This window comes from Rhineura floridana, chromosome 2 (assembly GCF_030035675.1).
Source record: "Rhineura floridana isolate rRhiFlo1 chromosome 2, rRhiFlo1.hap2, whole genome shotgun sequence".
Classification (NCBI taxonomy): Eukaryota; Metazoa; Chordata; class Lepidosauria; order Squamata; family Rhineuridae; genus Rhineura; species Rhineura floridana.
The window spans coordinates 179,449,958-179,468,413 of NC_084481.1; the positions used below are offsets into that span (position 1 = coordinate 179,449,958).

General features: G+C 38.8%; 1 protein-coding gene across 10 annotated transcripts in view; it reads right to left on the reverse strand.

Moving 5' to 3' along the window:
• NOVA1 (NOVA alternative splicing regulator 1) overlaps window positions 1-17,450 on the reverse strand; it is a 288,715-nt gene extending 271,265 nt beyond the window's left edge. For 8 of the 10 annotated variants that reach the window (XM_061611545.1, XM_061611547.1, XM_061611544.1 and 5 more), the window contains exons 1-2: window positions 16,210-17,450; window positions 14,260-14,403 (exon numbers count right to left, since the gene is read on the reverse strand). In XM_061611545.1, coding sequence (XP_061467529.1) covers window positions 14,260-14,403; window positions 16,210-16,345 — 280 coding nt within the window. In that variant the 5' untranslated portion in view covers window positions 16,346-17,450. Of the gene's footprint in view, window positions 1-14,259; window positions 14,404-15,521; window positions 15,645-16,209 lie in introns of those variants that run through there. The other 2 variants (XM_061611537.1, XM_061611539.1) reach the window with 2 other exon arrangements.
• Window positions 17,451-18,456: the final 1,006 nt, after the last annotated feature.

An 18,456-nucleotide genomic window follows, 5' to 3' on the forward strand; every position in this document is an offset into this window, starting at 1 on the left:
ATCACCATCACATCAGTCATCAGTGCACAGTTTACAAATAAAACCCAACCAGTTTTACAGTTTTGCAGAACTGACGAAATAAAGACTAATAAGTACCATCACAAGAGCACTGCCTATTTTTCTAAACTTTGTTCAACAGAGATCAGTAATCTGTGTTGTTATGAAGAGCCTGCTTTGTTACATTCCTACCCACTTTGAAAGCAAATAAATTTTCCACTGAATGCAGCATCACCAGATTTTCTTTCTATAAAAAGTGTGAAAACTGAAGTTCAGAAAACAGAAAATGAGTTTTGTAAGAGAAGTGAGGAACAGGTAAACCTGCATCCCTGAAGCCTTCACTCTTCTTTTTGGAGTTCGGCTTAGTTTATGGGAAAATCTTATACATCAATACTTACTGTTCTTTAAGTCAGCTTTGTATTTAAACACTAGCACATAGTAGCACTGGCAACAAGGAACATCATGCAGGCAAGTAAGCAGGTTGATGGAGAAAGGACAGTGCCTTTGTACTGACATGGGGAACCTCAGGACCAGGGATGGCATGTGGCCCTCCAGACTTCTCTATCTGGCTCTCAGGACTCTTCCCAGGGCACACCCCTCACGAGCCCTGCTTCACACAGTTTTGCATGGCTGAAATGTGTCCTTCAACTCTGATAATGCCTCTTGGTTGCCTGGATAGAGGGCAGAGAGAGGTGTGTGACTGTAGAAACAAGTTTACTGTACAAAAGTAAACTTTCTTGTCATTGTTCCTGCCTCTTTTGCCTCTGGCCCCACACATCACTGACAAGGGATTACCCAAAAGGCTGACCAAAAGGGAAAATATGTGCCATCCTCTGTGCCCAGTATAGAAACCAAGCAGGCTCCCAGAGGAGGAAAGATCAACACAGAAATGCAACACTCTTGCAAGAGGCATGGAGCTCTCTGCCCCTCATCCCTGCTCCAGAAGGCTAGTAAATATTTGTGTGGGCTTGTTTACAAGGCTGTTCGTAATTATTCAGAAACTTACAGGGAATAAATTCTTATGTCGTGTCTCAGAATAATTAACTCAACGGACAGACAGACAAGAAATTCAGATCTTAGTTACTTGCAATCAGCATTGAATTACAGGTGTCATTAATGAAATGTCCATTGGACACAACTGCAGCTTTAATGTGGAACTTCCAAATAGGTATATTGAAACTTTTAAGTATACGGCCACCTGTCCCTCTTCCATGCCCCTGTCATGTCATCTGCTTTAATCCAGGTACTAGAAAGACATGGCTCTTTAGTTGTTCTCGTATGAACAAAGTACTGTACTTTAAAAAGTTCAAATGTAGCAAAATACTGTATAGAAAAGATTGTTCTATGTAAAAAACAATTCCAAAAGATCAGTGTGCTCTTCCTCCCCTTGTTCATTACCTTTGCCCCCAAATTTCAGACATGACAAACATTTCACTATGCCAAATCAAACTCCTGTGCTCATATATGCTCAGTACTTTCAGGTACACCAGAAGCACTAATTATTCCAAATGGTGTGCCATTTTGCAATATAAGTATTATGAAGAAAGAGGCAGCACACGGGTCAATTAATAAGGATTAATTGGAGAGAGTAGGATCTTTAAAACCACAGAAATTCTTCATTTCAGCAAAAAGGAATAAAAAAGGAATGTTTTCCACAAAATACACTACTTTTTAAAAACAAGTTTTTCTGAAAATTCAAATGGGACAAGAATTTTAAGAAACCTTCTCATATTAAACATGTGCTAGGCATCCTTCTACAGCTTTAACAGCAGTGTTATAGTCTGAAGGGGATTAGAGAATATTATGCTTAAAGCTAAGCCATTTAAACACATACCTATATACTTGGTGTTATGAAAGAATCTAGAGAAGATCCACAAAGAATCTAAAGAACCTTATTGTTTTTATCCAACAGCAGCACCATCAGAAATCACTCAATCGAGCTACATCTTTGTCTGTAGAAAGTGGAGTCCCTCAAGGATCGGTATTGGGACCTGTACTTTTCAACTTGTTCATTAATGACCTAGAATTAGGAGTGAGCAGTGAAGTGGCCAAGTTTGCTGACGACACTAAATTGTTCAGGGTTGTTAAAACAAAAAGGGATTGCGAAGAGCTCCAAAAAGACCTCTCCAAACTGAGTGAATGGGCGGAAAAATGGCAAATGCAATTCAATATAAACAAATGTAAAATTATGCATATTGGAGCAAAAAATCTGAATTTCACATATATGCTCATGGGGTCTGAACTGGCGGTGATCGACCAGGAGAGAGACCTCGGGGTTGTAGTGGACAGCACGATGAAAATGTCGACCCAGTGTGCGGCAGCTGTGAAAAAGGCAAATTCCATGCTAGCGATAATTAGGAAAGGGATTGAAAATAAAACAGCCGATATCATAATGCCATTGTATAAATCTATGGTGCGGCTGCATTTGGAATACTGTGTACAGTTCTGGTCGCCTCATCTCAAAAAGGATATTCTAGAGTTGGAAAAGGTTCAGAAGAGGGCAACCAGAATGAATGATCAAGGGGATGGAGCGACTCCCTTACGAGGAAAGGTTGCAGCATTTGGGGCTTTTTAGTTTAGAGAAAAGGTGGGTCAGAGGAGACATGATAGAAGTGTATAAAATTATGCATGGCATTGAGAAAGTGGATAGAGAAAAGTTCTTCTCCCTCTCTCATAATACTAGAACTCGTGGACATTCAAAGAAGCTGAATGTTGGAAGATTCAGGACAGACAAAAGGAAGTACTTCTTTACTCAGCGCATAGTTAAACTATGGAATTTGCTCCCACAAGATGCAGTAATGGCCACCAGCTTGGATGGCTTTAAAAGAAGATTAGACAAATTCATGGAGGACGGGGCTATCAATGGCTACTAGCCATGATGGCTGTGCTGTGCCACCCTAGTCAGAGGCAGCATGCTTCTGAAAACCAGTTGCCGGAAGCCTCAGGAGGGGAGAGTGTCCTTGCACTCGGGTCCTGATTGCGGGCTTCCCCCAGGCACCTGGTTGGCCACTGTGAGAACAGGATGCTGGACTAGATGGGCCACTGGCCTGATCCAGCAGGCTCTTCTTATGTTCTTATGTTCTTACCTAATCATGACACTATCTCTGCCTCAAGCCTTTTATTTTAACAAATAAATCAGCACTGTTGAAAGGTTTGATAGTTCTGATAATCAATTCCTCATCTTTAAATTTCAAAGACTTCTGCATAACTTAGAGCTAGTGACAACCCTAATAGTGATTCTGCTGTCAGACTTACAAGATGCCAAGATGGCAGAATCTCAGAAAATGAACTTTGGTTTTCTGGTACTACTCAGGTTTGGCAATTTCATCTTCTCAGGAATAGGAAAACATTTTCTGTTTAAATATTTCATTTTGGTCTCAACAGAATATAATCTGTGTTCTCTTATTTTCGTTGTACGATAGTGTTCATTCCTTTTGTCTTATCAAGTTTATAGCAAAGTCTCATGGCTCAAAATGTGGTCGTTCTTGTATGGAATATAAAAGTATTCATAAACTCTCAAGTAACAACTTTTATCAGGGCAGGCCACATTGGAAACAAATTCTTGGGTGTTCTGATTTGCCTTCCCATTAGAAATTATGTTTAGCCTATCCACTATCTATTGGTGGTATTCACATCCAACTTAAAAAAACAGAAGGTGGGCTATTCTGTCTCAAGATTGTCTTTGCAGTCTCTACTGGTCTCTGCCTCACCATTTCTTGAGGGTAGTTGGGGCTAGGAGCAATACGGTGAAAGTTGCAAGTTGTACCGAATGACTAAAATTCTGCTACCATAAATTGGGTTGCAATATTACTCATGATCTCATGTGGAATGTCAAGGCTGACAGGTATTCTTTAATTATGCAACAATGCTACAGTAGATAATGTGAGGCAAGTGGAGTACCACAATATACCTTGAATAATTATTCACATGCAAATTGTTTCAGTCCTCACAGGTCATTTTCTGAGATCTACTGGGTAAGGATGTAGCAAAGGTTCCTTCCTTTCCGCTGATCTATTTTTACTGCAGTACTCTCAGAAATAGTTTTTAGATCTACTTGGATCACTGAGAGCATTTAGTTAGACCAGTGGTAGTTAAGAGGGTGCCTTCTAGGTATTGTTGGGACTACCAACTCTCATCATCGCTGACTGATGGTCATAATGGCTGGGTCTGATTATGTCCAAGAACATCTGGAAAGTGCCACATTAAATCTGATGCTTTAATTTTACAGTTTTATGATGTCAACCAGCCCAAAATGGCCTAGAACTTTCTAATCCTACTTGGGCTTCAGCCCATTTTATTTCTTCCTTTCAATTCAGGATGGAGGAATAGTGATGAAGAACCTCCAGTTTGGGTGCCTAAAAATGGAAATGGACTACCTTCAAGTCAATCCCGACTTATGGCTACCCTATGAATAGGGATTTCTGAAAACGATCTTGTTCCAGAGAGCCTTTGGGAGGGACTGAAGGTAGAGCCTGACAGATTTTATGCCTCCTACGTTAAATTTTACCTTTGTAGTCCCTTTAGTACCAGTCCCTATATATATATGTATATGTGTGTGTGTGTATATTGTATTTTATGTATTTCAATTGCATTTTATGTATTTTAATTTATCTTAATGTTTTTGTGATTTTACTGTTTACAATTTTATTATGTACATGTTTGATTTTATTTTTTAAGCCGCCCTGAGTGCCCTATTATAGGGTAGAAGGGCGGGATAGAAATATTTAAAATAAATAAATAAAATTTCATGGTAAGTGGTATTCAGAGGGGGTTTACCATTGCCTCCCCCCTCTGAGGCTAGTCCTCCCCAGCTGGCTAGGGCCTGCTCAACTTGCCACAGCTGCACAAGCCAGCCCCTTCCTTGCCCATAACTGCCAGCAGGGGGGACAACTGGGCTCCTTGGGACTATGCAGCTTGCCCACAACTGCACAGGTGGCAGGGCACGTAACTCCTGAGCCACTCACTGTGGGGGTGATCTTTAGCTGGCCCTTGACACCCAGGAAACATGAGCGGGGATTTGAACTCACAGACTCTGGACTCCCAACCAGGCTCTCCTCCCTACTGCCTAAATGGGAACTTTTTTATTACACGGCCTGATTGACCTTTTTGAAAAATGGCAAATAGCACCATAACTAACACACACAAAGACACACACACCCTTGTGGGAAGAAAAAACTAGAATTTAATTTAGAGAGGCTAATCAAGGAGTAAATCAGGCTATTCATTACTAGCCACCCCTATTCTGGAACAACAGAAAGAAATAACAGGCTTCCAAACTTCCAAAGAGAAAAAGTGTTCAATTATGGCACAGGAGCCCTAAAAGGTTGTTATAGTACTTTTGTCCATCCACACTAGACAGGCTGTTACAATTGCATTTTATCACAAAAACATTACATCTAAAGAAATATGGGAAGATTACTCAGAAAACAGTCTAATACAACAGGATAAAACACCACCCTGTGGATGCTCTGTAAAAAATTAAGAGGAATTGCCATCCTTAGTTCAGAAAAAAAGGCTGGTGTGGAAGCACCAAAGTTCAATTTATTTTAACTATTATTGTTCACATTAATTCCTTGTTGCTATGTCTATCCACTGTCACATTTTCGGACCAACTTAACAAGACACAAGAGATCTGTAATCAGATCTCCAGACATTTCTATTTATTTTTCCTTTAAAAAGCCAATATATTTGGGAGGGGGTGCTGAAGCCACCTTGTCATTTCCTGGGTGGAACACAGTTTAAGAAAATGGCACATGAAGGAAGGTTAACCCAACATCATGACCCTGATCCTATGTGGGGAAATGGAAATGGACTGCCTTCAAGTCGATTCCAACTTATGGCAACCCTATGAATAGGGCTTTCATGATAAGCGGTATTCAGAGGGGGTTTACCATTGCCTCCCTCTGAGGCTGAGAGGCAGTGACTAGCCCAAGTGAGCATCATGGCTGTGTGGGGATTCAAACCCTGGTCCCCCAGGTCTTAGTCCAACACTCAAACCACTATGCCACGCTAGCTTTCAGGGGGAAGAATAATGGGTTCTGCCATCACCTTTATGAAGTAACAGAAATATCAGGTGGGAAGCAAGGTCTTTAAAGATAACAAATTACTAACAAATTTACTACGGCATAAGCTTTCGTAGACTGCAGTCCACTTAAAATGCATGACACTGATGAAGCGGATTGTAGTCCATGAAAGCCTGTGTCATAATAAATTTGTTAGCCTTAAACTGTCACAAGACTTCATTTTTTCCTGCAATAAACTAACACAGCTACCTTCTAAAAACTGTTCAGAATATCCAGAAATCTGATAATCGATCTCCCATCTTTCTTATCCTTAGATTATAAACTCCTTTGGGTAGAACTGGAAGGTGGTATATAACTAATCAGTAAGTTATTTACAAATATAAATCATGCTGCACATTTCAGGTGCTTCATAATCCAGAAAAAAACATTTCCTATTTTAGGAAATAGCGTATAGGCAAGTTCTTCATTCAGGTACAGCAAATAGATGTGTTTTTAGAATGATGGCCCTAATTCTAGAAGATAGTAATAAATATATGGGTATTCCATAGGCAGACAAAATCATGGATGCAACTAATTATTAAAAGTGATCTAGCTGCTTGATTTGTTTTATTAAATATTTTATTATTTATAAAAAAACAAAGCACAGCTGTTCTCATTTTTTCTGGCACCAGCATAACATTGTAAATAGCTGCATAACTGCAACACATCATTCACTATATCCGACCCTGAATATTAAAACTGCTTGCGTACAAACTCCACTTCTCTCAACCATAACCTTTAGCATGGCAATATATGTGATGTGATGTCATCACATTGCAGATTTCCCAGTTTCCACACCCTTGGCTACCATTGTATCATAGGTTTGCTTTGCTAGACATTACAGGGGAGAGGAACAGGAGAAGAAGACAGGGCTGCTGTTTTCAGCACAATTGCATGTAGTTTTAGCATTAAGAAAAAAATTGATTTGTATGCCAGATTCATACACCATTCAACAGTGAAAATATAGTCACTTCAAACTGTACAAAAAAGTTGAATTGACATAACATTGAGCATTACAAGATTCTTAATGCTGAACCTATATTTTACAGCTGTTGCTATTTAACATATACACAACACAAGTAAATCTGGAATCATAGCTTTCTTACTAACTCAAAAAAAAATGATCGGAATAGTGCAGACCACCAACAGTTTAAAAGTAAAGTGAACACTAGCCTTGTATGCTTCAACAAGCTTGTCATTTTCTAGAACTGTCTAATAAATATGGACATGCATGCCTTTAAAAATTTGTGGGGCTTACAACCACATAATACATTTTGGATGAGCATTCAACATTTTGACAATGTTTCATATATATATAAATGTGATTCTATAGTGCTTTATAGAATATGAAGTGTGTGGTCCAAGCAAAAGCCACCGAAAATAGTGAAAATTAGTAGTATCTTATTAGTAACTACAAAACGTACCACATATCAGTGAAACATAAATCAGAAATGTCAAACTAAATGTGATGATGAATCAAAGAATAAAAGTTGTGAATTTGTGTATGGCTTAAAGTATTTTATTTCTTTATATTAAATAATCTTACCAGAGTGATTCCACCCTTTATCCCTATTACTCATTTTCCAAAATAATCAAGGTTATTTTTCAGGGATTTCTATCCATGTTGACAAGACAGGCCCTGCAGAATACAGTAGGAAATATATTTATGGGGAGAGATGCTTACTCTTTCCCAAATAAAATCCAGAAACTGGACACAAAAATAGACTGCATTTACTGTACATTTAAACATTTCAGATGGCTTACCATATAATCAGCTGTACAAATGCAGACTGAGTAAATCTAGAAGTGTTAAATGTTTAGTATTAACATGAATGCTAAAGCTGTACTGGTGTCATAGAATTATTCTCCAATAATTATGATGACAAAGTGGGATGCCATATGAAACTGACAGTTAACATACAGTTAAAGGGATATAAATAAAACAATAAATTAATATATAAACAAACATACAAAATATGTTTAGGAAAGCTAAAAAAATCAACAATTTTGTATTCTGTATAAAATATTAGCCTGGTATTTAATTTCACTCAGTATTTTTACAAAATTCTAACTGTTTACAATACCAGGTAAGGTCTGAAAAGTTTTACCCAAATGCAGCTTGAAGACTAGTCAGTCTAACACAATGTACATTCACTTAATTGAAACACAGGAAAACAAAATATTGAAGCTGATTCTCATTACGTTATGACTCAAAGTTTTCAAATCTCTGAAGACTGGCATTATTTAAACATTTATAGGTTGTAAAAATTAAACAGTCAGTACGATAAAGCCCAACTTATCCAGTTTTAAATCCCACTAACCTCAAATGGGAAAGTTACATGTTATGCTTTAATCTCTCCCATCAAAGAAATGGGTATTGAAACATTCACAACACTTGCATGTACCCAGCACATAGTACATAACTTTTCAAACCAGTATCCAAGTTAGAAGCTATCTTCAGTTACATTCAAGTAATGAAAAAGACAAATTTTAAAGAACATACAGATCAACAGTGAAATTTTACCAGACTACCTAACAATTTGTATCAAAATAGAATTATCACACACATCTAAATCCATGACAAATGATGTTACAGAAATCATGCACAAGTATATATTTGATGTTCAGCACTGATGCCATACTGGCAGTTTTCACACACATTTCAAAGTAGATCACATTAATTTTAATAGAAGAGAATAAGGCAATCTAAAAACGTAGATTTTTTAATAAAAAGTGCATTTCCTCCTCCTTCCACACACTTGCTTTTACAGTACAGTTAATATAGAATACAAAATAATGGCCATTTTAAACCATTTGTAAAACCTTCAGTAAGAAAAGAATTAGAAGAGCTCTTCAATCCCTAGTATGTACTGCCTTTTATTGGTATGACACAACAGCCACTGAGGGTCAGATTAATTAAGATCAACAGCAGCTGCAGTGCAACGTGAGAAGCACAGTGCCACAATTCCCACCAGTCTAGCCCAATTACCTGCAGCATTTCAGTAGTGGACAACTGACAACCCTCAAGTCTCTACTAAGTCATTCTTTCTCACTGGACTAACGATAAACATGAAAAACAAACTAACCTGCTTTTGAGAAAGGCTGCAATGCCAACTGCACCTGCTGCAAATCGCGAATATGAGTCCCAGAAATGTTTTACAGATATTGTAGAACTTAATTAGAACTATGTCCAAAGATGGAAATGAGGGAGCTCTCAACCAAGTAGCCTTCTTCTTGATCCCTTCATAACAATTTTCTTTACAAAATTTGCAGTCTGACATACAGAATTAGTATCTTCTTTCCTAATTCCATACCAATTTGCAAAATTAAGTTTTTTAAAAAAATATAGCAATTTGTTTAAAACCTTTTTTGTTTGGGAAATCAACTGTAGGAAAAAGTATGTTTTCTCCTTTAAAAAAGTTGGAAGGATTTTAACAGGATTTTAAAAAGCAAATTGTTAAAATAAGTTGAAAAACAAAGAGGTTAAGCGAAAAAGTATGCAAAATTACCCTTATTTCCTTTAAAAAACAAATTCACTTCTGTGATCAGATTTTTGGAACATCACTGCCATTCCAAATAGCATCTCAATTTTTAAATGTTGTCTAGAGGATCTTTACTAGTGCAGTGCGATTTTATCTTCATGCTATCACTATAAAACTAGGCAGCAGTTTTAAACAAGTGAGGTTAAACAGGGTGTGTTTTAATATTCGTTACCAATAAGGATTCTTTCCCAATTGGAGGGGGCTTCATTGGTACCTCTATAAAACCCCATCGGTCCTGAGAGATAAACTACATGAGAACATTTCACATAGTAAAACAACTCTTTATTCACAAGGCATCAAAGGTAATTTGAAAAACTTAACAAGTTTCTTATTTCATATTGTTTTGTCATCCTCAAACAAATTTGGCCTATAGACCATTCAGAAAACAAAGCCACCATGCATATTGATAAGTAAGCATTACAAAATTGATAGGCAACTTGTACACAGCTGTTGGCTATGCTCATTGAGTTTTGGGATTAGATTATCAATCTAGTGGAAATCTTTTCCATGGGTTCCATCAAGATTAGCCCAATGTGTGACTTGGTAGACTGCCATTTTGGTTCAGAAATAAGTTTCCTTCATGAACTCATCTGAACTGATAGATTGATGAGATGGAGCAGAGATCAGAGTGTACCCCATCCTGCCCTGAAGCAGGGTGCTGGATTAGATTACCATTTTTTTTCTTCCAGCACCATTTTTAAGACTAGAATCCTACATGCGCTTAGTAGAAAGCAAGCCTTACTGAACTCACATCCATAAACAAGATAGGTTAGTTTGCTAGTGTTGAGGATTCTACTCTAAATGCAAGTAGGGTTTGCTCTTTTTAATGCTTCCTTCAACAATTGTAAAATCAATCACCAAATCAACAAGGGACAAAAACCACATAAGCACTAAAAGTCTCCAACAGCCACAAAGCATATTTAATTGAAATGTTGCTGTCCTCCCCAAATAAACGGAATTATTACATTACACACAGAGCCAACTCAACCTACCTCCACATCATACAGAACTATCATTCATTTATAGCTTCATTCTGAACATTAAAAAATGAACCAAACTTCTCTTTTCTAATGAAAACAGACATTGCAAGATCACTGACAGCTGTACAATTGGGAATGATACTTTCAAACAGCTGGTACTCAATGCTTGGGCATTTAAGAGTAAAAAACCAAAGGAACTAGACTCACAGATCTATCTCAATGACCACAATTCCCTCAATAACAACATATTCAGCGTTACTATTTTCTTCAAAACAGTTCATATGGATAGACAATGTTAATAGCAACACAACCTGTTAATATATTGAAATAAGAATATATTTTTTAAAACGTGCACAGTGAAACCTAAAACATAATAGGGCAGATGTGTCAGCCTCTTACATAAATGACATCTCCAAGTATCTAGACTGCCAAACTGCACACAGGTACTCATATTAATGTCCTAACCTCAACCACACTTACAGTATATATGTATAGTCTGTAGTAAATCCCAATCAGTTCAATGGGGCTTATACTACCTGGACTACAATATCAACCATTTGATGGTTTTCATTTAAACACCACCACATTAAAAATAAAACATTGCTATTTTAATGGGGAAATTATGCACTTTTTAAAAAAAAAATAAGTCTAGCTTTAAGCTGACAATGCACCCCCAAAGTCCACAACATTTTACTAGAACACCCTTTGAAAGGTTACCTGTGTGATTATTTTGAAATGATTCAATTAAAAAAAAAATACTGGCGTACATTTAGCTGTCGGTTTTAAAAAAAGGTAACATGTTCAAGGTCATAATACAATACATAAAACTGCTGTTCAACATATTTTACTGAACTTTCTCCTAACTCTCCCTAAAATTATATTAATATCATTTTATATCAAGTCAGATCTAAAAGCAAAAGATTTAGAGTATCACATCATGTATGTACATCCTCTCACATGGCTGAGATCCTTAAAAATGCCATAAAATCAATGGGCTTTTAACTAGGAGATTATATATGTGTGTGTGTGTTTTATATATACCCAGAGTTAATATGTTGTAAAGAAAGCATTATCAGAAATACATGCATATACAGCAGCTTTTTTGTTTAACAAAAAGTGTGTTAAACTACACAAACATAGAATAAAGCAATCAGTTTACTATACAGCAACAAGAAAGAGTCATCAGTCTATTATCTGATCTGTTTTATCAAGCAGAATTACTGGACATTCCAAATCAAGGTTCTGCAGATCTATTTTTTCTTAGACATTCTTATTTTCAAGTAATTAGAAACACAGACAGAAAATGCTTGACGGTTTTTTTTAAAAAAAAGGTCTACACGCCTAAATAAGGATATTCATTCTAAGTATTTGGCCAATTTTTTTCCAACTCCGGATAAAAAGTGTTTTGATATCCTAGTTTAATTTGAAAATGCTTGCTAATATCCCAAAACTGATCTGATTAAAAGTCAGCAGCACTGGAATTTTTTTCTCAGAAGTACTTCAGAGGGATTACATAGTTCATGAACACAACTGTCTCTGATATGCACAAAAAGTTTTATACTCTAGAAGTTGCCAATGAAATGTGTAACTTCAAGCCATCTATGGAACAATTAAGACCTGTAAGAATTACATTGATCAGAACTCTAGTTAAATAAATATTTAACATATTAATTGAAGTGTTTCACTTAGACAACATGTCCATTCTAATTTAAGACTGATCAGTGGCTAGCATGGTTCAGATTAAGACTTTAGGAATAATATGGAAGAAACCCAAACACCAGCAGCTTGAAGAATCCATGAGCTCAGAATATTTGTCAGGCTTATGTGCAGATCTACCAGAATTCAGATCTACCATTAAAGAGTTACTACCTAACATCTGTTCATGTCCTGGCAGATAGCAATCAGTTTATGTACACCCAAATAATTTATTTACTAAAATTGATCAACAGTGTGACTTCAAATATAAAATAGGTCTCGCACTATCAAAACTAGGGATTAGTCTACACCTGTTACTGTAAACTGTACAAGCTCTCTCTCATGCTGGCATTTCTTCAGAGGGAATCTGTTTACGTCATAGGGACACTTAACACAACGCTGTAAACCCCTCATCATGCCTTGTCTATTTTTTTTACTTTTCAGAGGAAATTGCTATAAAAATGTTTGCATTTGCCCAATTCAACACTGAATATTGATTTTAATTAGAATGGAAAAGACTCTTGTTAATGCAGCAAACAAAAGATTCCAATACTATATAGTTAAATCAAAGGATATAATTTAGAATTTGCATTGCAGATCAAACACCGACTCTTGATGAATAATACAAAGACATCTATTTTATATTCATCTATCGTCTCCAAATTCAATTTGCCATTGTATGTATAATCCCAAACAGTCATTATTTAACAATCATACTCTTTTCAATATCAGTATCCATGGATTATGTCAACTATATACTGACTTTCATGTAATTTACACCTTTTAAAAATATACAAGCTTTATTACCAGTATTTTAAACATTATTCCATGAAAAGACACAATTTATAAAATTCAACACATTATACTAGAAATTTTATATATTGCATCTCACATGGAATCTCTCCTATAATTCTTTGAACACATACACTGCCTGCCTGTGTATCACAATATGACAACCTCTGTATCCAGCAACAATGATCCACTTTGGAATTTAAGACGGTAGAAAATGAAACATTCCTATCACTCTAGTTTTGCTTACACTCATGACAGTCTTTTAAACTAGTTTACAAGATGCAGTCATATCTGTGAATGATCTCAATACAAAGAGGCTTTCCTTTCATCACAGGCCATCTCAATGGAGAGCTACCAGTGCTAGAGTTAACAAAATCAAAGGACTATCAGAACACTTCTTTTATCACTAACATTTATCAATAATGCTTCATTACTGGTCTATATAAAAACTCCTTTTTACAATAGGCAATCCATACTTTCACACCAGCTCAGAAATCTTTATAAACATTACGTGTACAAAACAAAAATCATATATGAATTCTACAGCCCTCACTATGTATAACATAGAATTAAATGTTGTGTTACCAATATAGTATTCTTACAACACAGTCTCTTTTTCCTGACTGAATTGTTTGTATTCTTTCACAATAGATCTTTTTTCAAAAGGTGAAAAATCAAGGAAACACCCAAAGAGCAGCACTTGGAACTTATTTCACACGAAGATGAATGAATAAAGCAATGAAGCAGAACCAAGGTACATAATGGATTTAAGGTAAATGGCCTATTCTACAAGGAGCACCCTGTGTTTTTATTCATCAGCTTAATTGCCATAATGTCTGAAAACTTCAGCAAAACCTGTAAATGCCAGCTGTCAAACAGCTTGATTTTTAAGACATTTCTTGCAATAAGAATAAACTGTACAGAAGATACATTCATAATAGCATTATGATGCTGACTTTTTTCCACAATTTGATTTAGATAGTGAGCTATCAATTTTTTTGAAAAATAACACCAGTATATTTATTTAGAATTACATTTGAGAATGCATTTTACTACTTAAGAACGCCAGTTATTCTAGTGGTAGGCTAATACTATTTAATTATACAGGTAGGCTAAGGTTGTTTAATTAAACAGAATGTGGATACATTACCCTAGGGATTTAACAAATAATCTTCTAAAACTTGCACCTACCTGGATAAAAGTCTTTGGATTTAGAGAGCTTGATGGTAGCTCCAGTCTCTTTCTGCAGCTGTACAATTGTCTGTCCTCCCTTCCCAATTATAGATCCAGCCGCATAACTAGGTATGAGGACCTTTAGAAAATATTGGCCGTCCTCTGAAAAAATTTAGATATTGAAGTTAATTAGCTGCCTGAAATCTCATTCGTCCCAATACCTACAAAATATGCCCTTCTATGGGAGCATTAATGTACAGGTATTTTGTACAGCTAGGTAACCAGTTGCACTATCCTTCATGTCCGCTGTGAAGAAATGAACTATCTGATGAATTGTCCTTAATGAATTGTCCTTAATTTTGTGGTGCTGTGGGAAGCAATGACCCAATTCAAGTTACAATTGTGAATGTAAAATATTAACATGTTGTAACATGGTACAATATAACTATTCACAAAGACAGAAAATACCTTTTAATGATAAAATACCTTACACTAAAATTTTGCCAAGAACTACAACATTCCCTAAAAATGCTGCAAACTAGAAAGAGAAAACTGTTAATAATAAAGGGCAATGGTTCACCATCAGCAATAAACTACTGCACTGTATTCTTCATAATACACAGCTCTCTCCACTAAATCCAAAATTTTATATTTTACTAAAAGAGTTTTAGCTCTTGCCAAGAAAACTTGGCAATACAAGTGGATGCAATCATTTCCCTAAGTATTCCAGATGTATTTTAAATGATTCTTGGGTAGCAATGAACTCTTAATTAAAGGACATTAGTAAGATTTTTTCCCTGTTAAAAAAAACTGGAGTCATGTATACACTTAAAAGGGTGACAACTCATGTCAAGATGCCCAAATCTGAGCAAAACGAAAGAGAGAAAAAAGCCAGAGCTGGGGAAGGTAAATATATGAATGAATCAAATATTTCTTTACAATTGAATAATTTTCCTCTTTACAGGTCTAATGACATCAGTTCTATGGACCTTAAAAAAAACTGCTCTGAAAGGATCTCATCAAAGCAACACACACATTTAAGCCCTCTTTATTTAAACAATCATACGCCCCAATTTGGATTTCACCGTTTAACCTAAAAATGCATCTTTATAGAACTTTACTTGACAAAGGAGCAGGTTTAGAGCCATTTCACTTTCTGTGAGAGTCCGTGCCCCATCTAGAAGAGGTGCGCCCTCCCCCCCGCAAAGACATTATACAAACAGTTAAATACATCAGCTATCTAGTTCTGCTGTTTGTTAAGGTTGGATGAATAAATTCACCTCTGCCTCGGTGCATTGTTATGAAGACTCCAGTGCAAATGGATAGCGGAGATGCTGGTCCCGTTATAACTCATCTCATCCAGGAAGAGCAGGATGTTAACTAACAAGTCACCGCACCAAGACAGGCAACTCCCGCCCTCCCTCCGCAAACCTCTCTCTGACACACACACGCGCGCACACATCCCATCACCGTGACCCAACCCCAGGAAGAACAAATCTTTGCAACATTTTCCACTGAAACGGAAAGTGGCGCCAGGAAACGTACAAGATTTTTAAAAATTAAATAAAATCTACCTGGTGTCTCGCAAGAGGGGGAGATTAAGAGGGGATGGGGAGAGTGAAAGTGCTTCTTTTCATCCGCCATTTATTCATTTAGTTTCTCCAATTGTTAAAATGCGTGCAAGGGGTTGGCGAAAGGAGAGCTTTCTGGGCCATACAGCACGGAGGGTCAAGGCTGAATACCCCCCCTCCCTTGTCAGGAGGAATATGTGAAATTAAAATAAAACGGGGCTGCTAGATGCTTGAAAAGCGACGCCATTTTGATGAATGATAACATTAGAGAAATAAGGAATGTTTGGGGAAAGGAAAGGAAGGCGAGGTGAGGTGAGGCGAGGAGGCAGGTAGGAAAGAGGAAGGTGGGTGGGGAATTTGGGAGGAGGAGGAGAAGGAGGAGGGGGGAAATACCCACCGCCCGTGTTGGTCCTTTTGGTGCTGCCGGCTTCAGGGGGAGCTTCAAGTGGTCTTTTCCGAGAGTCCGGAGGGTCCAGGTCTATGGGCACCCCTGTATGGGTCCCGTTCTGCTGGATGGGAGCTGCCGCCATCATGTTTGCCGCCGCCGCCGCTGCCGCCACTAGAAGGATAACTGGCTTCTCCCTTCGGGGTGGGGGGGAACAGGGAGGGGGAGGAGGAGGAGAAAGGGGTGCTCGTCCTGCTTCTTTCGCGTTTCTTCTTGTCCTCCTTTAAAATTTCAGGCTAATCTGGCAAATCAACCCCTCCAAAAAGGGATGTTTTTGGGGGGGTGGGAGGGAAGGAAGGCTTGTTTATCTGGCAACGGTGAACGTGGGGGGGGGCTGGCTTGAGATAAGACAGGAGAAAAAGCAGACAGGACGACTGGCTGGAGGAGCAGCTGCAGTGCAGCGCCAGCAAAAGCGGAGGTATTTTTTAAAAAAGGAAAGGAAAAGAAAATTAAACGGGGGAAAGAGGAAAAAAAGGGGAGGGGAGGGGTGGGGTGGGAGGGGGAAGAAAGAGAAAACAAGGAAAGAGAGGTAGGGGAGGAGGGGGGAGAAAGTGAGACGGAGAAGAGGAGAGAGTGAGGGGGGAAGGAGAGGAGGGAGAAAGAAAGGAGGGGGAAGAGAATGAGTGAGTGAAGCAGAAGAGGGAGGGAGGCAGTGAAGGAGGAGGGAGCGAACGAGCGAGAGATGTGGAGAGCGGGTAGGTGGGTGAACGAGCGAGGGAGTGGGAGAGGGAGGATTCAGAGAATTTGCCTCTGTGGCCCCTTCAGGCTCCACTCCCCCGCCTTTTTCCCCCCTCCTCTAGTCGTGTGCCTGTGGCTGCTGTAGAGCGGCTGCTTGAGCTGAGGAGGGTTGCTGCTGGTGGCGGTGGTGGCGGTGCTGCTGCTTTCGCGCTCTCATTCTCTCCCAGTTTACGGGTCTGTCTGTGGCGCGCTGCCGGACTAGACTCTCAGTCAGGAGTTGCTCGCTGAGCCGCTTCTCTCTCGCTCTTTTCACTCCCTCTCTCCCTCCGTCCCTCCCTCCCTCTCTCTTTTCTGCGCGCGCACAGACACACATGCACACACGCACAGACTCAAGAGCTCGTGGCATTCGGTTGTGGGAAAAACTAGTTCGATCTCCTCTTCTTTGCCTCACCGACACCCACATAACCCAAACAGTAAAACAAAAAAGGGGTGGGGGAAGGGCAGACGGCCGTGAGAGAAGGGGAAAGGGGAGGGAAATGACAGTTAAATTATATATATATATATATATACATAAAGGCAGGCCTGCGACAGAAAGATGGGAATTTGAGCCAATCGGAGGACACGAACGTTAAGCTCTGATTGGAGGGTTGAGCCAATCAGAAGAGACCTGTAGAAGACCCCCCCCCAAAAAAGAGAGAGAGAGTAAGGGGTGCCTTTCTTTACTGTCACAATCGAATCCTACCCCTGGAGCTGCTGAGGTAAAAGTAAAAGTTCCTTAGTAAGGACCACGGAGTCGTTCCCCAAGCAGCACTTGTAAATAAACAGGGCTGTATCCAGGTTATAGGAAGAACTTGGCAGCAGTGTCATGCGTTTGGCGAGTACTCCATCCGCATATTTGTTCCCAGAGGGTCCAAACCTCGCCCCCTCCACAGTCGCACGTTTAAGAAAATGAGGGCAAGCGGGTGGGCAAAGTTGACAGATCACGTGCTTTCCCACCTAGGGCAGCAGGATAGCGAGGAAGGGCAGGTGTACAAGCGGGTAAACCAGCTGCCCAACCTTTAGTGGGCTTGTATGGGAATTGGCCCACTTTGCTGGCCAGAGAGGGAGAATGAGCTAGCAAACGCAAGTGGCTGTCCTGAGATCAGCCAAGCTTTCCTCTTGCTGTCCCTCACTCACGCCCCCCCCATGAACCACACATCCTCCACACACCACCACCCAAAGAGACAGCAAACAAGCCTACCATTGTACTATCACTTGTCCACCTAGCTCAATATTGTCTACTCTGGCTAGCAACAATTCTCCAGGTTCTCCATCTTTCTCAGCCCAATCTGGAGATTCAAGCCTTGTGAATGAAATTTGCTCTATCACTGAAAAAGGGATTTCCCCTCAGGCCAGATCTACCCACAGTGCCAATTTCTTGCATCAACCACTCACCTGCTTTCACAAGCAACTGTGAGCAAGCTGCAGCTGCCTTCTGCCACGTGGACTTTGAGTGTATGCAGGAGGGGACACATAAGAACT